This window comes from Maylandia zebra, linkage group LG12 (genome assembly GCF_041146795.1).
Source record: "Maylandia zebra isolate NMK-2024a linkage group LG12, Mzebra_GT3a, whole genome shotgun sequence".
In the NCBI taxonomy this organism is placed as follows: Eukaryota; Metazoa; Chordata; class Actinopteri; order Cichliformes; family Cichlidae; genus Maylandia; species Maylandia zebra.
The window spans coordinates 32,773,961-32,796,269 of NC_135178.1; the positions used below are offsets into that span (position 1 = coordinate 32,773,961).

A 22,309-nucleotide genomic window follows, 5' to 3' on the forward strand; every position below is an offset into this window, starting at 1 on the left:
GAAGGCCATGGTGCACTTAACCTTCACAGTAACACAGTGGCTCTCAAAATTTTTCTGGCCCCATTTTAGAAGCAGAATAAAAAGGTCCATGCACAATTTTTAATCTTTCAGTAACAATAAAAAATGATCTATGATGAATTTTATATAGAATAAAGGTGCCAATTATCACACAACAGTATCGGCAAACTACTGGTGTGGAATGAGAGTCCTGAGACCTTCATCACTGCCCATGATTATAGTGTATGGGGGAGTTTGGGTGAGGGGTTATGGAGGCAACAGCTTGGTAGAAAAAGCTTTTCCTCAGATTGTTTGTGTGGGATGTCATGGGTCTGTATCTCTTGCCTGATGAAAACAGTTCAAATAGAAGGTGAAAGGGTGTGAGGTGTGTGAAATGATTTCATCTTCATTAGATGGTTGTTGTAGAAATCCTCTAGGTGTGGGAGCTCCAAGCCTAATGCACACATCGTGTATTCTTAAACTAGATGTAGATCCTTCAGCTCCTTCAGGTGGTCCTGTAAAAGTTCAGCAGCAGTTTCTGGCAGAACTGTGCTTGCTTCAACTTCCTTAGGAAGAACAGTCTTTGTTGGACTTTTTCGATCAGACTGTTCTTCACCTGGTTGTCCCTTTCCCACCTGAAGTGGCTGCACTGTGAACCTGATCCCCATGTTGAAACCACTGCACCAATGTAAAAATGCTATCGCTGTGCAACAGCCCTTGTAAGTTGTCAGGCTGCCTGTGTTCAAACTTCCATCTACAACTATAATGCTTTTTTAAATATAAGTTCAGAAAGATGTTACAAACGAGTTATTCGGTGTGCACTTACACTTAGTCTTAGGGCATTTAGTTTATATGATGTCTATGGTAAAGATTTTTTTTTTTTAAATTATAACCAAAGATGAATACATATAATACAATTTTGATTTCTATTTGATAAATTTAATGAAAATTTCTGTTACTGTCCCATTAGCAATTGGTAGGTTTCTCAGTTGTATGTTCACGGATTGTTTAGTCATTTAGTTTTATTTTAGACCAATGAGTGTTCAATTTACTTTTAATAACAAACCCTGTTCTGACATCCCTCATACTTCCCTGCGACCATTTTAACCAAGCAACTGCCAACACTTGTCAACCAGTGAGGGAATGCACATTTTTCCCTAGTGACTGGTAGTTGCCAGTAGGTTTCTGACATGCCTCTAGGTCTGTGTGACTAAAACCAAAGCAAATTAAAGCAGTGACAGTAAATGAAAAATGCAATACAGTGATGTCTCCTGAAAACCTTTTTTTTTTAAAAGTAGGCTCTGTTCTGAGTGCTGTGGTGACAGCCCATCCCCAGATAATACCAGTACTTGATTTCTCTTGAAGTAATGTGGAGGTGTGCATGCTGAAATTGAAGATGGAGAAACAGAACAATGCTGTGAAAAGAAAATATGGCCGAGGCTTTGAAATAAAAGGTGAATCTTTGCTTCTGTTTTTTTTCACTTTATGCAGAAGTGCCACAAAAAGAAAGCTTGATTGTTATTGATAAAGAAAAAGTAATGTTGCATTTGCGAGCAATTTGTCGTGCCTGTTTCTTTTTGACTTAAAAAAGATGAATTCATCTATTCTAACAACTGCAATTACTGTCAGCTTGAAATCTGAAAACCATTCAGCCTCACCAATAAGTTTTCAAGTATTCCCTCGGCTTCTTTTGAAAAACTCAAATAGTATGTGCTTCACTTTGAGTGGATTCACTTTTTGTTTAGCTCCGGTTGTGTATCAACTAACCCAGAAAATTACAGATGATTGTTCAGCTGCCTTTTTTAAAAGGCTTAAAGAGATGACAAGAAGCTAGATGTTGTTGAAAAGCTAGATGCAAAGAAAAGCTAAATAATTGTAATTATTTCATTTTTGATGTTATGTTGATGGTTGAGCATAAATGCACTAAGCACAGCATTGTACAAAGTCTCTTAGATGTATGCGATGTCATGTAACATTTTAAAATCAATTATTATCACTTCATTCCTTTATAACATCAAGGCTAAAGCATGAAATTATTGTCTTTACACAAATTAATGACTTTTTCTGCAACAGCTTAGTGTCCTTCAGCTGAGCTTTTCATATAAAACCACTGCTAGCAAAAGCACTTCATAAAAACACTCTGCAGGAGGAAACCCAACCTTCTGCCCTCGGCACAGCCCTCCAATATAACCTTAACATCATCTTACGGCAGAAACAGCTGTTTGATATTCCCGACCATAAATGAAACATATTCTATGTTTTGCTGTACCTGCTTGTCTGTGCCCTCTGGTTTGATTTGAGAGTGCCTCTGCTCCATCGTTATGCAAAGCACACTGATGAAGCAGCCACTTATCATTAAGTCTCTGACGTTGTTATACATCAAGGTTTTGTGTTATCAGCTAATATATGCATTATTAATCCAGACGAGGTACAGCACCGTGTCTTTGTGCATACCTATTAGGAGGCAGGGATATTATTTCCCACCTATGCCTACAACTCTTGATCAGAGAAAAGATGGAAGGCTCACACGACAATGTAGTCAGCACAGCGAGACAAAACTTGTGTTTATGACATCTTGTTCACAGCTTAGAGCGAAACACCTTGTTAGAGGCAAGCAGAGCAGATTCATTTGGAATCTGAAATCAGCTGTGTGAATGGATTTGACACCTAGATTTTCAAATGAAGTGGTATCCAAAGAGAAGAGTAAATAGATATCTAGTGAACTATTGAAACTCTAAAATGCAAAGTTAACTTTGGACAATTAAGCCTGTCTGCAAAGAAACCTTACCAAATTCTTTATATTATAAATATAAAATCTTCCACAGTAAAGTTCAAAAGGGAACACAAAAGGGCTATTTTTCTGTATTTATTTCAGTTTTGTCATGCATCATGGAATAAGAACTGTACAATTTATTTACAATTTGCGTATATATAAGCACTTATTCATTTTAGGATGTTTGGGGCCTATCCCACCAGTCATAACAGGGATAGATCAGTAGGATGGCAGTCTCTCAATTCAAAATTCAAATTCAAATTCAAATTTTATTTGTCACGTACACAGTCATACACAGTACGATATGTAGTGAAATGCTTGGACAACTGCTCGTGACCTAAAGAAAACAAAAAAGGAAAAGGCTATGAATAAGATAGGAAATAAATATGAAAAATTAAAAAGGGTAAATTTAACTAGGAAGGAATAGAATATAAATTAAGGTTAAAAATGAAATAACTGTACAACACAAATTAGAATGAAGGGTAAATTTAACTGGGAAGAATAAGATAAAATATATAAATTAAAGTTGAAAATAAAATAACTGTACAACAAAATACACAATATAGAACTATATAAGAATGTATGAAGAAATCTAAATATAAATAAATATATACACAATAACAGCAGCTGTACAAGTATTAACTGGAAATGAAGAATATAGTGACCAGTGTTGTGCAAAAACAAAGTCCAGAAAGTCCAGTGTGTGTGTAAGAACCATATGTGTGGGTCAGTACTGTGTGGTGGTGTGATTGAGAGACCGTATCGCCTGCGGGAAGAAGCTCCTCCTCAGTCTCTCTGTGTTGGTCTTCAGGGAGCGGAATCGCTTTCCTGACCTCAACAGAGAGAACAGTCTGTTGTTGGGATGGCTGAGGTCCTTCACGATCTTCCTGGCCTTGGTCCAGCACCGCCTGCTGTAGATTGAGTGCAGGTCAGGGAGCTCGGAGCGGATGGTGTGTGAGAAGTAAAAACTTCCTTTTAACAGGAAGAAACTTCCGGCAGAACCAGGCTCACATGGCTGATGCAGAGAGATGGACAACCATACACACTCACATTCACACCCAAACGAAATTTATAATCACCACTTAACCTAACATGCATGTCTTCGGACTAGAAGAGGAAACTAGAGAACCCAAAGTGACCCCACATAGACACAGAAGGAACACACAAAAAAGCCCGAGATTGCCAGCAGGTGCAAACCAGGACCCTCTTGCTTACCACTATACAACCCCATCAGTCCTTGTCTAATGTGCTCAAATGAAACATCTTAGTAATGTTGTAAACACCATCTTAAATTCCTTGGATATATATATACTGCTACAAAATATTTCAAAATATTGAGGAAAAAGCATAGTAATAAAAGTTAAATTTGTGTACATAAAAGCTGTTGGTGCATGAGTGAGCTTTGCTCTATCACATTAAAGTCTGCAAGCAATTCCAAAAGTCTATAAATAGGATATATCCTTTAAAGTATTACACTGAGTTTTCTGTTGTAGCATAAACAGGGTGGCATCCCTGTAGTAGTCTGTAATCCCCTCGAAGATTTCCAGAGTCCTCAGCAATGGCAACCAGCAGATGATATGCAGCATTAGAGACAGAGTGGAGAAGAGAAGAGCGAAGAAAGAAGGGAGAGCTGGGGAGGGGGTTGTTGAGTTGTGCCTCTGTGCTCTGTGTCGTGTAGAAGTAGACTAAAGAGGAGAGGAGGAGGTAAGTGACGGTAGGGAAAAAGCTTAAACCCCCGAGGGGAAGTTTGTGTCAGCCACATGCTCTGGCTGGTCCTCACTGAGCCAGGCCTTTTATTATGTTGATTACCTCGGCCTTTTGTCCAAGATACTGACGAGACAATTGTCTGTGTGTGTGTGTGTGTGTGTGTGTGTGTGTGTGTGTGTGTGTGTGTGTGTGTCCCACAAAGGAAGAGGATAAGAAAGACAGACTTACACTGTTTGCAACATAATAAAAACTAGTAGATATATCAGTAATTACATATTCAAAATACAAAAGATTATAGAAACACATTCATGCTTTTGGTAAAAAGTGCTTTAAGTGCTCAGTTAGAACAGAAAATTGTTCTATATATTTATATCAGTCCATTTGCCATTTACCAAATGCTGACAGTGGGTAAACTCAGGGGCTACAGCAAGGCTCAGTATAAAATACGTTAGGATTATTTGTAAAGTTACTCTGGTGGAGTCCAAGACTAAAACTATACTAAATGAGCTTAATAATTCATTTTTAATTATTTACGAACAATTTTGGATTTATTTTCTGTTTATGGTCTAACTGATTAGTTCTTGTAGGTTTAAAACCCCCCAAAATGTATTTAATAGAAATCACAGGGAAAAGGAAGATGGAGGGAAGACAGAGAGGAAAGGAGAAATACAAGCAGAGAGACAGAAAGATTAAAAGAAACGGAGCGAGAGAGAAAAAAAATGAAAAGTGAATCTAATCAAGGGTTTAGAAGAGTGAGAGTACCACAGCGAGGGAGTGAGAGAGGATGACGGAGGATGTCCCCTTTACTCAGTGTCCAGCCCCCAATTTTGACGTCACATGCTGAGAGACACAAAACAACCCACTCTCAGCTGAGCTTCTCACTCGATTTTCACTCACACACTCTGGCATACCCACTCTCCAACTTACAGATACGCCTGCCCTCAGACACGCCGCAACACTTGCCTCGACACCCGCTCAACTCTCAGCCTGTGCGCGTGGGCGCACAATTATCTCTACACTAAAACGCTGCACTCTAGCAGCAAGAAAAGCACAAGGTCTCTCACTTCTCACGACTGAAGCATGCTCCATCTATTGTCAAGGAATGCCTAATTTTGTGTGAAGCTGCCGAAAGGGAAAAAAAGGAGCGCTCTGGCTTCCAAACCCAACCCAGACCCCATCCCAAAGAGCAGCAGATGTGACAGAAGAGGAGAGGCGGAGAGAGAAACACAATCTCCATTACCCCTCCTCATCTGGGAGAACAATACCCGGTCTCTAGTTGGAGAGGGTCAGCTTTTGTCCTTCTCCGCACGCTCCCGCTCAAGAGTGAAGAGCAGACAGACGCGCTGACACATTGACCTGCTGCTGTGAGAAGAGAAGACGGAGCAAAGCATCTGCTGCACTCTGCTCGGTTTGATTCAGTACTTGGACAGTTCCTGAGCAACAACCAGTATCGTGTGTGCGCACGTTTGTATGAGAGTGAAGGGAGATTGTCGGGTGAGTGACTGAAGGTGATTCAGTTTGGAGCGAAGAAGCAGAAATGCAGCCCCCACGTTCACTCCAGCTTGGTCCCTGTGGCGCCTCGCTGTCCCTGGGATCTCAGGGAAGCACTACCACCTTCCAGCTGGAAGAGAAGCAGCTCTTTGAGAAGTTTTGGAAAGGGACTTTCAAGGCTGTGGCCACCCCAAGACCAGAGAGTGTCATTGTGGCTAGCATCACCGCCAGTAGGAGAGTGACTGAGTAAGTATCTACGGTTTGCAGTATTTACTTCTATATTACTTCAGCAGCTTACGTGGACGCTTGCTCAAACTTCTCATTTTTCTTTAACCCTAAACTTTGTAAGCACATGGTTGTGGAGCTATTGCTGATATAGTTGATGCACACTTTCCTTTAATTTTATATACATATTTTTCTAAATACAAGAAGTGCCAGTTCATACAGTTTCCTCTAGAAGAGCATGCCTTAAAAATATAAAAGTCAAAGACATTTAATTAATCGCCTGGCACCTGGATTTATTTTTGTTGTAAGGATACAGATAAATGTGTAATACAGAAAGCTGAAAAAGCTGTGTAATCAACATGTGTGCGAAATTACACCTGCCAAGACATTTTTTTGATCCGTACATCAGCAAATCAGCAAATAAAGAGGTCGTGTAAGAGCCTAGCTCAAACATGCCTTTGTTATTGATTTATCACCCAGCCATCTGGATGATCTTTCTCCACTAATGTATGCAGACACATGTGTCACGCAGCCAAACACAGCTGGCCTGAAGAGTTTGATGTTCAATTATCTGACCCCTTTAAAGGTCACGTGAATGCACTTTTTGTGCTTTTAATGTCAGACTTGTCCTTTCGTCCCCCTGTGACATGGCGCTGTGCCAGAGCCTCCGTTAAAGGAGCAACATGTTAGACATTTTCTTCCCCCTTTTCATCCCTTCGACCAAAGGTTAGCTGTAGCACTTAAGGCCTTCAGGGGAGGATGAATGTCTGATGCCCTTTTCCTGCATATCTCTGCTCTCTTGTTTTTGTCCCATCCTTGCTCCTGTCTGCATGATCAACCATCATCTGCTAGCTTTGACAGTTTTATCCATGTTATCAGGCACTGTTCTGTCTGCTTTGCCTATTTCTCAAATGTATCAGAGGAGGTTACCCTGCTTCAACTGAAACGGCACGTACAAATGGAATAAATGTTCAAACATACATACAGAGAGCCACGGGCACATGGATATACTTATCTGTCAAATGGTGTAGCTTGCTTGGGTGACCTTTGAATGGTTTTGACACCCACTATCAACTTTCTCTTATGTGAAATTAGCTATGTTAATGAGGATTAGAATGGCCCATTTCATCCTACATTGGCACAGGCAAGCGAAAGACACAGTGAATCAAATAATGTGTCCTTAATGGCTTCTATTACAGCAGGACCGTAATACTGCATATGGCTTGGTTATAAAAGATTTTATTGGCTTGTAGGATATGGATAAAAAAAGACTTTTTATTATAAGAAAGTGATCAAATATGCATTTGTTCCGCTGTGCCCCAGCTCCGCAATCTAACCAAATAATTGTAGTCACAATTTTTCTGTCAGTCAACCATAGCCTGGTGCAGATGACAGATTCAAGTCTATTTGGGGAACCTGGCAAAATAAATTAGAAGCAAACTGAATGGGCTCTCATAAAAAGAAAGAAAGAAAGAAATGTATTGTGGCTGGCTGCTGTGAACTGAGCAGCCTTTTTGAAATAGCTGGAGACTCTGGAGCGGGGCCCAGCTGTCTATTCAACTTTAGCTTCACCAGGAAAGAAGCTTTCCTCAAGTGGCTCTGCCCCTCCACGGGCTCCGTCCGGGTGACAGTGATGATGATGGCAGCATGGCAGGGGCAGGCGAGAGCAAATGTCCCCACAGAGAAGACATAATGTTGCTAATTCGCCTGGGTCTATTTGTGAAAGACAACGGCAGCGTCCCCGTTGTCCAGAGTTTGTCTCTCGCCCTGTCTCTGTGTATATTTACAGTTTGGCTTGGGTGATACAGATTGTAAATAATGAGAAAAACAAAACAAACAAATGCAACACCCAGAGAATATGGATGCAGGACATCCTAGCTCCCTTCCTACCGCACTGTTGATTTTGCCCAGGGTGACTGGGGAACGCTTAGACCATCAGAATGCATTGCCTTAGGCTTGCTCCTCTGCCTCTTTCTCTCCAAGAGGAGACATTATTATTCACTGTGGATAACTGAGGGGTGATGAACAATTGCAGTGAGTACGAGAGGGCATTATGTACAACAAGCAGAGATGGAAAGAAGAGAAGAGACTGAGGGAGAGCCACAGGGTGATGCCTCATGTTCAATCGGCACGAGTCTCTGTCTGTTCGTGGCATCCTAGTCTTTCCTCTCTGTTCGCCTCTTTCTCTCTCACTGTCTCCCGTAACTCCTGAAATAAAATGCTGGAGGAGCCAGATAGCCACAGAGGAGTAATTAGAGTCCACTGTTGTCCCTCTGTCCTCCCTCTATCCTCTTCTCCAGGCCAGTCACACAGAAGAGGGGAGGAGTTCACCAGCTCTATGCAGTGGGGTAGGGTTTGTCTCAAAACCATTATGACCCTGCAAGCTGTGTTGCTCGTGGGGGCTTCTGATTAAAAATGCAGCATGCCTAACTTAATGTTGTATAGCGTGTGACCACGAGTGTGTGTATACGTGTGCGATCATGTGTGTCCCTGCAGTTTTTTTCAGCGGTTGTGAGGATTTGAAATAAGGGTGGAAGCTCGTAATGTGTGTGTATGTGTGTGCGTGTGGCTGCCATATTAGTGGGGTCTTGTCCAACTCTGTGGCAGATGGCAAGCTTGAGAGACTGCAAAGAAAGGGAGGGGGTGAAGTGTGAGTATGTGTGGGTCTGTGTGTATGCGTGTGTGGTTGGGGGTTTCAGGCCTCTTACCTCAGCAGATGCTGGTTTAACGAGAAAGAGAGAGAAAGGGTGTTTGGAGGGGCTTGTACTCTGACAGCACCGGTGGGAACGTACAGCAGGATGGACAAAATAACAGGAACACCTTTAAACAGAATGCAATGCAAGCTAACTGCAGCCTCAAAACTTTAGTTTAAGTTTGAATACAACTCAAAATATTGGATTTTAAAATACTTCAATAATTCTTCTGCTTCTTTAATGTGTTTTTGTTTTGTTTTGTTTTTATTATGCCATTAATACTGGGGTCGGGTGTGGTCTGAAATCTACATCTAAGGCTGAAACAGTAGTTTCTGAGTGACAGAAAAACAGTAGCATTTACATATCCTTGGGTTTTGACCTCTCAGATTGGTCATGACACAACCATACCATGAATTTAAGAAGCTGGAAAACACATAAAATAGAAAATGTGTCATTGCTGGTCAGTTTTATTATACTTAACACTTAAATGTAATACAAATCCTTAAACAAAATGCACATTTTCTCATTGTCAATAGGTTGCATTTCCAGATTTGGTGAAATATGATAAGTCTACCTCTGCCATTGTGTGGACTGCAATTTAACTGCAAAATGAAAAGTTGGTCTGTGGCTGGATGTGATCATTAGACCAAACTGACTGCAGTTTACAAACTTATATGCTTGTAATTCCAGCACTGTAATTTCTTGCACACCTGATTGATACAGGCATATTTACAAGATAACAATTGATATTCGTTCAACAGATTCACCGGTCTAGTTCACATGCAGAGTTAAAGTATGTGGGCTCGTTCTGTTGTCTGTAATAAAGTGGCAGTTCGGGTTATAATTATATTGTTTGTCATTGTTTTCTCTTCAAAATTGTTTTGATTAAGTGGCGGTTTGTTCATAGCATGTGATTGTCTGACGGCTTGTAGCCTCTCAGAGTTTTTCATGTTTGCGTGTCCACCTCCTGGCTGTTGGAATTGCACAATTTGCTAAAGAAAATGTCTTAGATTTAAATTGCTATGGCAAGAATGCTTACAGCATCCACGCCCATTTAAGCAAATACAGGAATAATAATGCTCAGAGAGGGAGCATGAATAAATACAGGATATACTGTAGAGTCTGGAAAACATCAAGGAGTAACAGTCACAGCTCCCCTTGGGACGAGGCATCACTCTCTTTCTTCTTCTCTCTGTGAGAATGACAAACATGATTTAGTGACGGACGAGGGGTTTGTCTGCCGTTGTACATCTGTGTCTGTTCTTCCGCTCTCCTCATTGCAGAGTTTACCCGACTTGTCTTCCTCTCCTCGCATCAGTATCTCTGTCCTTGCCTCTCCTAGTATCTTTTCAGTGTGTGTTAACTCGGTCTCTCCGTGTCTGTGTCATATTACTCAGAGCACAGGATGCGGCTGCTGAAGCATGCTGACAAGAGAGCGGGAGATGATGCCAGCTCCCCAGGCAGGAATCGGACTTATCACCAAAATGGATTCCCATTTGATACTGATTCCAAAATCCATTTGAACCAATCTACCTTCTGCAGCTTCACACTTGATGCACTATTCCAGCGCGTTTCTCGCCTCTTTTTACGTCATGGGCTGAGAAAAAAAAGCAGAAAGGTTCATTGGTAAATTGGATTTTTAATCGATTCAAATACAAGGGGAAAATAAAAAAAAATATGACAAATATAAATGTGTGAGAAAACTGTAAAAAGTTACCAAATCTAAAAAGTCTACCTTCTTAGCTTTTTAATAGATGGCTGGAACATTTGTTACAATTCTGCAAGTTTTAACTTTAAATAAATAGAGGCATGTATGATAGATTTATTGTCTCTCCGGTTCTGTAATTAACTATTTTTTAAATATCTGTCTCTAAAATCAAAACCGTAGACTGGAAAGAAATAACACCTTCATGTTTAAGACAGGAGGTGCTGGCCGTGTTACTGGCAGATGAATTGCTTTGCGTTCGCTATGAAAAAGGGTGAAGAAATCTCATGAAAACATGAGGTCTTCAGGAAGAAGCCTTTTTGAGTTTGCCCAATGGAATTTAAAAAGGGTTTCATAAATACTAAAATGTACAGAACTTCCCCTTTTTCCCAAGTAGTGCTGAACTATTTAGAAAGCATCAAAAGAATTCCAGAGGAATTAAAAATCTCTCATGTGAATAAGCAAATTAAATAACCATTTGAACCACATAAACTGATGCACTGTTTAGTTGAGGTCACCAAAAAGAAAAAAGCATATCGAAAGCCTTATTGCATCCTATTTTCACTCAAGGAATACAGAATGTTTCAGAAAGGATTTGTGTCAATGCAGTTACCTTTTGTGAGAAAATAACAGCCTGCAGGAGTTGGGCTAGGGAGGGAGAAGTACAGAATAGTTGCAGGAAGGAGGACATTTTGAGGCCCATTAAAATTGAAGCTTAACAGCAGCCACTATGGCCATGAGTGACAATAACTAGATGATAATAAAACAAAAGAAAAAAGATAAACACTGTTAAAGGTGGAGAGAAGTTAAAAAAAAGTCACTCACTGCCCTTCCTAAGATATATAGATAAGCCTGTTTGCTATTTAACCACAATGTTATTCACTAGGAAATATTCAACAAATATTCAACAACTATACAAGTTCTGTATAGTTGAGATGTCTTACTCTAGAGTTTCCTGGCTTGGAGTTTGGACTTCATCTCATTTTTATTTATTTATTTGTTTATTTATTTATCAACGAGTTCCAAGCCGAATTTTTGACGACTGAGCTCTGCATGTTTCTCCTGTTTGTACTGCAGCATCTAATGCTATTGCACCACACAGGTACCACATCAACACTGAGTAGTTAGCACTGCGTTCTTGTTTTTTTGTGTAGTGTTGGTTGGCAAACAGTTTCTAGCTGCATTAGTGCCAACTTCTGTTTGTAGTTCCTTGCCACTTTGTGCAATTCTCCTTCTGGACCTGGATGCATCATGAGATATGTAGCTCTGAAGTAAGAAGGATCTAAAAAAAAATTGCACCAGTTCTTAAAGGGATACACCTCCACATGCATTTTCTGGAGGTAGTGAGTTATACAGAATATTTACTGATATAATTTTTACATTAAGTGGCCATAAGAAATCCATAGTGGAAATAACCCACAGAGGTCTAATCCCTTAAACGTACTGCTGCACTATCCATCCATTCATCCATCCATGCTAGTTTGTCCAGGGTCTTCTCCAGGCATGACGTGGCCTGAGGCTGGATACATTCTGGTTGAGGTCAGGTTTTCGGTCATGCACCCCTCACCTCACCAAAACACCTCAGTTGGTGTCGAGGAATAGTTCCTCACCGCAATCCCCTCCCCTGATTGGAGGAAGGGAGCCTGGGCTGAAAGCTTCAGAGTGTCTCCCGGGGTACAGTCTGGAGTTAAAAAATGTAAAGCTTCAAGATCATATTTTGTTTTAATAGTAAATGTGAAGGATTGAGTGTAAGCTGAAGGAATGAAAGAATTTGCTCACTTTATCAACAGGCCCCCAAAAAACTGGCATTCAGAACAGTGCCACCTTAAAAGTCGAATGAGACATATATTCACTGGCCTACAGCAAAAAATGGCTGTAATATATCACTGGGGAGTCTGAAGGTGTTATTGATGAATGCCAATGACCCAACAATTACTTCAAAGGTGATATTTCTGGCTTTTAAAGCTCACTTTGACATTTCCAAATTTCATCCTCATCTCGGCAACTTAAAGGCACAGCGCAGCGGTGAGAAATGAGTTTAGCTATAATGTAGTCAGGCACAATCGATAGGATTGTGCCTGACTACAGCTGGACTCGTGTGCTAACTTGTGATAGATGTTTAATATCGTGTAAGCATGATAGAGATAAAGGTTGAAAGCAGCACTTTGAACAGAGAGCTCAAAAGACCCTTTGATATTTGAGTCCAGGAAATGTGTCATTTTTTGTCCCCATAGACACACTCCATGAAATGATGTAAGACTGTGTGTTTATTCGAGTTTATGAATCAGGGGATCAAGCTACTGAGAACCCTTCAAGGCACTGTGTCCATGCACACACACACACATGTACTGTATGCACGCATGCCTTTTTATTATTATTGTATGTAGTGAGTGAGTTCATCAAACCCCCAAAGGCATCAAGAGCCTAGCAGTGAAAAGGAACATACCTAAACAGAATCAGTATATGGTGTTATTATTGCTGTTTCATCTTGTTCTTTGTCTTGCTCCCCATGCCTGACAGGCGACATGAAGATAATAAAAGAGGTGGCTGTAACATGAACAGAAATAACATAAAACTGAAAAGAGCAACAGCAGCGGTGACAGAGTGATGCAGACAGTTTAGATAAATGTGTGAATGCGGGAAGTTTGTTCAGCAAGGAAGTTCAATTTTAAAGAATTGATTATGAAATCTTGAACTAGCGGTTATAAAGACCGTGAACACAAGGAAGGACAATTTAGTTTCGATTTGGCCCTTTGGTCTGTTCAGGCGTGCCAAGGATTTGGCGGCACCTTAACAGTTGCTTTAAACCTTGTTACACCCCGGCCTAGGCAACCGGCGTGCAACGTATGAAAATAGAAATAAGAAAAAAAAACACACGAGAAAAAAACTAAAGCTCTCCACCAAAATCCCAAAACGAAGGTGTCTCAAACGAAAATATTAACAAACCCATTCACAGCTATTTACAACAGACTATTTATTTACAACAAAAACACCAAACTATTTACAACACGGGGGAGATCGCGACCATGACACACTGAAACACAAGGCTTAAATACATAGAAGGGGCAATCAGGAAAATGGACAACAAGAGGGAAACACAGCTGGGGCAAATTAGAACTGACGAGACAGGGAAAACGTAAACTGAACACACTAAAATAACACAGACTTTCAAAGTAAAGCAGGAAATACATAAGTCATGCAAAAACAAAACACTGACACACCGAAACGTAACATTTCCCCCTACCCAAAAATCAAACATGTAACCCCAAGTGAAAAGTTTGATTCAGACAAACGAAGGCTGAAACGAAGGCAGACGAAGCTGATGGAGGCTGGAGCGGTCCCACTGACCCTCCAGCAGACGACGAAGGCTGGAGCGGTCCCTCGGACCCTCCAGCGAAGGCGGATGAAGGCTGGAGCGGTCCCACGGACCCTCCAGCGACGACAAAGGCTGGGGCGGTCCCACGGACCCTCCAGCCAGCGAAGGCGGATGAAGGCAGACGAAGCTGATGGAGGCTGGAGCGGTCCCACGGACCCTCCAGCAGACGACGAAGGCTGGTGCGGTCCCCCGGACCCTCCAGCAGAGGCGGATGAAGGCTGGAGCGGTCCCTCGGACGCTCCAGCGAAGGCGGATGAGCAGCCCACCAGCTGCACACACGGACACGCAGCCCACCAGCTGCACACACGGACACGCAGCCCACCAGCTGCACACACGGACACGCAGCCCACCAGCTGCAGAAGGCTGGAGCGGTCCCTCGGATCCTCCAGCGAAGGCGGATGAAGGCTGAAGCGGTCCTCGGACCCTCCAGCGAAGACAGAAGGCCGAAGCTGTCCCTCCTTCGGACCCTCCAGCGATCCCGGACGAGCCCCCATATGTTACACCCCGGCCTAGGCAACCGGCGTGCAACGTATGAAAATAGAAATAAGAAAAAAAAAACACACGAGAAAAAAACTAAAGCTCTCCACCAAAATCCCAAAACGAAGGTGTCTCAAACGAAAATATTAACAAACCCATTCACAGCTATTTACAACAGACTATTTATTTACAACAAAAACACCAAACTATTTACAACACGGGGGAGATCGCGACCATGACACACTGAAACACAAGGCTTAAATACATAGAAGGGGCAATCAGGAAAATGGACAACAAGAGGGAAACACAGCTGGGGCAAATTAGAACTGACGAGACAGGGAAAACGTAAACTGAACACACTAAAATAACACAGACTTTCAAAGTAAAGCAGGAAATACATAAGTCATGCAAAAACAAAACACTGACACACCGAAACGTAACAACCTTGAGAAAGTACAAATGTATTTCTGATCGGCCTTCCACTTGTGTTTATATATTCTTTCCTCATTAGTACAAAACATTCAAAAAAAATAAACTCGCATGTCCAGGTGCCCACACACATGAAAACACATGTAGGTATATAATGAGAGAACATATTGAGGTTGACATATAACACGGGGAGGAGGGGGAGTGACATGATAAGTCCTTCAAAGCTGAACAGCAACAGCATCATTTTTAAGATGAAAGCAAAGAGCCGAGTGTTAACCCTTTACATCATCTCAGAGATGCTGTGAAATTTTCCCTTTAGGGATCACAGTTCGCCCACTGTGGCAACTCCTCTGCTTGGAAAATGCCACCCACACCCCTCCCTCCTGTAGCTGCTGGCTACTGTGTCATATCCTGAATTGTGCATTTTTATGATTGTGATTTGATGCAGTCGAGAATTGTTTTTCTAGTTTTTCAGGGAATAAATGTTTAGTTAGAAAGGCAAAATTCAAGTGTTTTTTTTGTGCTAAAATGACTGGTTCACCAGTAAATAAGATAAGATAGAACTTTATTAATCCCTCGGGTGGGTTCCTCTGGGAAATTCGATTTCCAAAAAAGCACAGCACCGACAGAAGTTACAGAGTTATACACACACACATATATATAAATACAGAGACAATATAAATAAAATATACGAAGGGGATAAATAGAATAAATAGGAATAAAAATAAAAATACAAGTGAATTGCACATTTCAAGTATTGAGTCTATTGCACCGTTGACTATTTACAAAAGTATTGCACAAAAGGTATTGCACAGTGAGGTGAAGAGGCACTACAGCTTAGTTGTTCCCCCCTCCTTTGTCCTCCTGTTTCCCCTCCCTCTCCCCTCCAGAGAGGAGTTAAACAGTCTGATGGCGTGTGGGACAAAGGAGTTTTTAAGTCTGTTAGTTCTTGTCTTTGGGAGAAGCAACCTGTCACTGAACAGACTCTTCTGGTTGTTTATGGCCGTGTGCAGAGGATGCCTGGCATTGTCCATAATGTCCATCAGTTTCTTTAATGTCCTTTTCTCTGCCACTGTCACCAGAGTGTCCAGCTTCATGCCGACCACAGAGCTAGCCCTCCTGATCAGTTTCTCCAGCCTGGATGAGTCCTTCTTTGCTGTGCTGCTCCCCCAGCACACCACAGCATAGAAAAGATGACATAGAGCATGTTTTTTTAAAATTACATATTTAATTTAAATCTGTTCATCACCAACATACAAGATCCCTGGTTTAAGAGTCACAGGAGACACAAATCACAATCTGTCAAATCAAATATGCAGATTTGTCCATTGTGGCAAACTCCTGTGAATAGAAACTTAACAACACAAGACACAGAAATACTCTTTAATTACGAATACTTAGAATTGATTTTTTTTGGGGTAGTTATCCCTGTGTGTTTATACTTGTTGAGGAAAAAATTTGTATCTTTGTTCCAATAATAAAACATTCAAGAGTGCATTTTTACTTGTAAATGGTGCTAAATACTAAAAAAGGTAGAGTTAAGTTAAAATTTTGTGGATCCAAATGAATGAATGAATGATAAGATGCAACAGAAGCCACACAAAATGTTTGCACTCATCTTCTAAATTGTTCTAAAGTAATTGTAAGAGCCTACTTTCCCACTCTCAGGGCTGACAAAACGACAACAATAGATATTTCATTAAGGCTATGCAAAGATGTAGAAGTTCAATAAGCATGGGTAAAACATAAGGCAAGACTGTAATCTGTCATGCTGTAAAGGGAAATTTGCTGCTCCAACAGCACAGAAGGGGGAACTGATTTTGTTTGAGCCCAAGTTTTTATGCTTGAATTGATTTAATTCCATAATGATAACAGACAAAAAAACAAATCTGAAAGTTTCTGTCTTGCTGATTAGAAATTTGACTGCTTACGAGCACAAAATACACTGAGCTGGAGTAATATGGATCCATTCTGCACCTGCCTCACTTACTTTATGTTAAAATCGAGTGCACTGACATTTAGAAAGACTCATGGCATTTAAGTCCATTAACATAGTAAATTGTGTCGCTTGTTCACAAGATGTGTGTTGGAGTATGTGCTTGTGATTTTGTCAGTTTGCCGAGTGCAGGCTCTGCAAGAATAAATGTAGCAGATGGAAACATAAAGGCGGGAAATGATAAGCAATGCACAAAAATGTCTGAAATGTAAAATCTGTAAATTCTCCTTTAAAAAAAGCAAATTATTTTTCAGTGCTTTGGTTGATACGTCTACTTTGAGTCTGATCACATGTGTTTTTATTTTGTTTGTATTTTTGCTTTTTTGCTCTTTTTTTTAAGAACAAAAAGTTAATAAGTTAATTAGATGTTCCTTATCTTTATCTATGGCTCAGTAATGTTCTGGCCTCTTGAATCTATTTGAGGTGGTAACAAAAACAGAAAAGTTTTGACTCAACTTACTTTGAGCTTTGTTTCAAAGGCTTTCAGAGAAGATGCTGTATCCTTTGTTGACATTGAGGAGCAAGTACACAACAGCGTCAAAGCAAATCAAGCTGTATAGGGCAAAAATTAACTTCTAGTTTCTTACATTACCGAAACGTATACGGCATTATGTGAAAAGCACATGCCGTGTAGAGTCACTGAATGCAGCCACTTTGTGTAATTGACTTGTTTGTAAAAGAAAGAAAGATGGAGCGAGGCAAGGGGGTAAAATGAGAAATGAAAAGGAGAAATGGTTATTATTTGTAATAATAAAGGTGATAGAAATCAATATAACAGTAGCGTGAAGCAAGGATATAATGACTTTCTGGTGGAACAGAAAAAAAGCAGGAAAGGGAAGGACAAAAGAAAGACTGCGAGAAGGAAGAAAATAAAAGTGCAGACTCTGTGAGTGACATTTTGAGATTGTCCATTTCAGGACACTGGAGCAGCAAAGGTTATTACATTTTACTGAATATCATATTCCAGCCCATGAATAGAAATCCTTTCTTGAGTTGTGGCCAAAGGGAATTGAATTATATGTAGGCACATAATGTACAGCATTGAATAAACTCATAATAGACGATGAGAGAGGGGGGTGAAACGCTCCTTTGTCCTCTACTGGCTCAAGTTGAAATGGACAGTAGTAAATCTTACAGACAGTAAGAGATGACCTATTCCTTTGAGCAATTCATTACCAATGAGCGTGGTACTGAGAGAGGGACGGCTTGCTCATTACAGCCTATTAGATCTTCACAAACCAGAGATTTCCCTGGACATGTAAAAGGTATGAGTCAACTTTCAACTTTAACTGCTAATCACTTTGCCCGCAGCAAACAGAATAAAGAGAAACAAAAACAGATGTAAAGTGTAAGTGAGCAAAGGCTTACTAATGCAATATATGTGAAAGTGCTATTGTCATGTGCAGTTTTTTTAAAAATACGTAATTACTCAGTGGAGTTGAAATGGAAAACAATGAATTCCCAGTGACTGTAATATCCTGTGATAATTTGGTATTTAGTGTTCTCTCTATTGTTTGTCACAAACTGCTTGCTCACATGGTCTGCATATTATAGATCCATGCACATGGTGTATTATTTTTGAAGTGGTTAGTCATTTAATGTATGATATTTTATGATGGAAGTGCATAAACCTCGTAAGACCCAAACTCTTTCATGGCATGCATTTTTAATTTCTCTTTGCTATTTGGGCTGATTGCGACCTGATGAATGTAAAAACAAAGAATTACCAGATTTTTTTTTTTTTTTTTTACCTAATTTTTGTTTCTGAGAAAAAGGAGATCCAAATATGAGGACATTCACTTTAAATTTGGATAGAACAGTGGCAGTATAACGTCCTCGTAAGTGGATATCAGGCCCTTGTAGAGCAAAATGTAATATTTTTGTCTATACAACCCAAAATGTGATGTCCATATGTGTGGACACCAGGTCCTAGGAGGTTAAATCTGATTTTGGTATTTTATTTACATCTTTCTTTTAAAAAGTTGTACCACTGGCAAAAAACGTGTGACCAGAAACCGTCTTAGTATTAATCAAATAATTCACAAGTGATGTGCATGGATGCACACCAGTATACCAGAGAATTCTTGTTGAAGTCTCACTATTGCCAAAATTTACCTGAAAGGAAATGGAGTGTTTTTTCTAAATATACTCTGATATTAGCAAACCCTAAACCACAGCTCAGGCATTTAGTCAATCAACTGATTAGTTGATCAACTGGTAACTATTTTAAAATGAATAATTAGTTTTTTGCAGCTTCTCAAATATATCACGTCAAAGAAAAAAGACAAAATAGAATAAAATACATTTGTCTGTGAATATTACTGCAACTCTATCCCTTTTTTTAAACATTATTTGCAGACACAGGCCAGGGTGATCAATAATGAAAAAATTGTCAGTTTTAGCACAACTCCAAGACCCTCAGTCTAAATGATATAATGTGACAGGTTCTGAATATACAACAGCTGATCATAATAACATCAGTGGTGCTTCAGGGGTAGACAGATTATTACCACATCCAACTGGAACATGCCATTAGGTAGTGCAATCACTCATAATGACGGTAGGCAGAAATCGCTCTCTCTCTAAAATCGCACTGAAGCAAAAGCCTCATTAAATGTGTATGCATATGCCAGAGTTGCCATTTTGGAAAATCTGAAAAATCCTGGATAACAGGCCAAAGCTCCCTTTTATTCTAGAAGCAATTTTAACTCTGGTGTTAAAAACATCCCAGGAGTCTCTTATTTACTGTAGATCTACACAGATTCACACAAAAGGCATTCAGAAACAAACTCAAGGTTCGTCTCACATGGACTGACCATCAGCGTCGTTGGTCTTTTTCTTTTTGTGCCGAGTGCGCTACTTCTTTGTAACTGGAGCCCCGAAGCAGTCATTGTATTCATTATTAAAATGCGAACTTATCAAAGTCAACTTCTCATCACTTAAATCATTTCAAGGCTGAGTGGCTCCCATGTCTCAGCCTCCTCCTCCATTTTTCATTTTTGCTGCTTGCCCATCCTCATTTCAGTAAGATGGTCTGCCAGTCATGTGAAATTGCCACCATTTGCATAACTGATGCAGGGTTAAGGGTGCAAACTGCGGCAGTGTTGATGTCACAAATGCAATCAGAGATGGTAGCGCAGGAATTAATTGGCTCGCCACATTATTTCCTTCACACGGCCTTGCTCTCACCTTTGGTGTCACCCCGTGACTTGAAAAATGACAAGAGGTTTAAAAACTATGAAACTTCTCAGCAAGGTGAAAGACAGGGTTGCTTTATACGTAGATCATTTTCAGAAACATTCCTGTGAAGTTGCATCACATCTGAAATGTTTGTTTTTAGCTGCTTTTGCACATGACCTTTTCAAACAGCAAATACGTCTGCCTTAAGATAAGATACAACTAAACTTCTCATGATTCCAGGTTATTATTCTCAGCCCTTTAGCCTCATTATGCTATTGAACGGTTCAATATATAACCATAATAACAAAATACTAATAATATTTTTTTTAAAACAAGGTAGTCTTTTGTGCCGATTAGCTAGGATTCATTTTTGCTGCTTGCTTTCTTTTTAAGTAGTAATTTATTTTTTAACACCTTTAAGCAGTAAAATTACTGTATTTTATGTCAGGATTGACCAGATTGTTGATCAATAGCAGTGTTTCCCGATTTTAAGACACTCCTAGTGTATAACAGCTAGTCATTAGTGCAGTTATAGCTCCTCTAGGGAAGATTTTAATGTAGTGTAAGGACACAGTGTCACAGACAATGAAGCACCCTTCAGAGGTTAGCACTGTCACAGATAGAAGGTATGAGAATTATCCGCATTATCCGTTATCTTAACCTTTTCTTAACTTAACCTTCCTCCACTGTCAGAGTACCCAACAAAGGAGAGTTGCCTCTACATAGGACTGTATGGGTCAAACTTAAGAGCTTTTTAACAGAAAGCAAGCAATCATAAAGTTAACTGGTCATGGTAGGGGTGCCATTCACCCATCTACAATAAGTTTTTACAAAGTTAAATTAGCTATAGAATAGCTACAGGAACATCTACAGTTAATATCCAAAAGTTGATTCTGTTCATCTGGATGTAACGTTTTTAGTGGGAGAAACGTTTCATCACTCATCCAAGTGACTTCTTCAGTCTCAGCTAACTGACCTCCCAGCCCATTGTTCCTTCAGTGGTGCTAGTTTCAGTCATTATGCAAACGTACTGTTTATAAGCTTGAGGAAACCTGCAGTCAGTTGAGACTGAAGAAGTCACTTGGATGAGTGATGAAACGTTTCTCCCACTGAAAGCGCTACGTTGAGATGAACAGAATCAACTTTTGGATATGTACTTAACTGGATGATTGAGCATGCATCAAGACATCTACAGTTAATAAAAAATACTACTATGCTTCAAATTGACATAAGTGTCACCCTTTAGCTTTCTACTAGTAATTATTATATTTTTTTAAATGTGTTTATCTCTTCAAAAGGAGCGAGGCCGTCAAATGAAATAACTGGAGCCATCAAATATACCAAATATTCAAAACTGCTGCTGTTTTTGTTTGGTTGTTTGGTTGTTTTAAATTCAAACTAGGCTAGTTACAGTGTACATTTGGCTTTTAGCTCTCATGGCATGTTTTACATTGCACTGTGTGAAGCTGCTCTATAGAGATTCAAGGCAGATTTCAGAGGCACACAGTCTCTAATGACATATTGAACAAGTATAGATCAGGAATACTAAAGCAAGAGGCTGATTCAGAGCAGTAGAAACTATGTCAAGGTCAGTAACAAGGTCAAAGAGTGACAGTGAAGCTGAGTAGAAAGTCGTGCAGAGGGGGCTTGTTCAAAAACCTATCTTGCCAGTGTGCTACTTCCTATTGTGAGTGTTATTCTGACTGACATTGCAGTAACCAGCTCATCTTACTGAGAACTGATTAGGACAAATGGAGCTGACAGGTTTGTCGCTGTTCCCGAAGTAAGAGAGACATGCAAGAGAGTGGAGTCAAAATCTTCGTCTTTCACAAAGAAATGGGAAGATGAAAAGATAGATGGATACCTTCGTCTTTTTTTAGACTATTTAATAGTTCAGTTTTGTTTTCTGGAATAAAAACATCATCTTCTAATCATTTCTTCAAATGACAACGCAAAGTTAAAAACAAACAAAAAAACAAGCATAAACAAAGAGAGATCTTATCTGGCTTTCTCGTTCACACGTCAACTGAATGATCTTTCAATCTGAAATGATTTCAGCAAATGGTGAGTCAGTCGTGCAACTTTCTATTTTCAGACTATAGAAGATAACTCGGGAAAGTTATTATTTTTACATGACATCAGCAAACTACCCAGACACCATGAGATTGGTATTTGAGTCACTCGGGTTCTTGGGAATGGCTCATTTATTTCCTTAATTAAGTTTAGTAATAGCCTTGTTAAATGCTCAGTCATTGGACAT

General features: G+C 40.0%; 1 protein-coding gene across 3 annotated transcripts in view; it reads left to right on the plus strand.

The window, feature by feature from the left end:
* The first annotated feature begins 5,362 nt into the window (after positions 1–5,362).
* Positions 5,363–22,309, plus strand: part of srrm4 (serine/arginine repetitive matrix 4) — a 64,504-nt gene continuing 47,557 nt past the window's right edge. For 2 of the 3 annotated variants that reach the window (XM_004566677.3, XM_076891128.1), the window contains exons 1-2: positions 5,363–6,214; positions 8,494–8,541. In XM_004566677.3, the coding sequence (XP_004566734.2) occupies positions 6,015–6,214; positions 8,494–8,541 (248 nt within the window). In that variant the 5' untranslated portion in view covers positions 5,363–6,014. The remainder of the gene's footprint in view (positions 6,215–8,493; positions 8,542–22,309) is intronic. The other variant, XM_004566678.3, reaches the window with a different exon arrangement.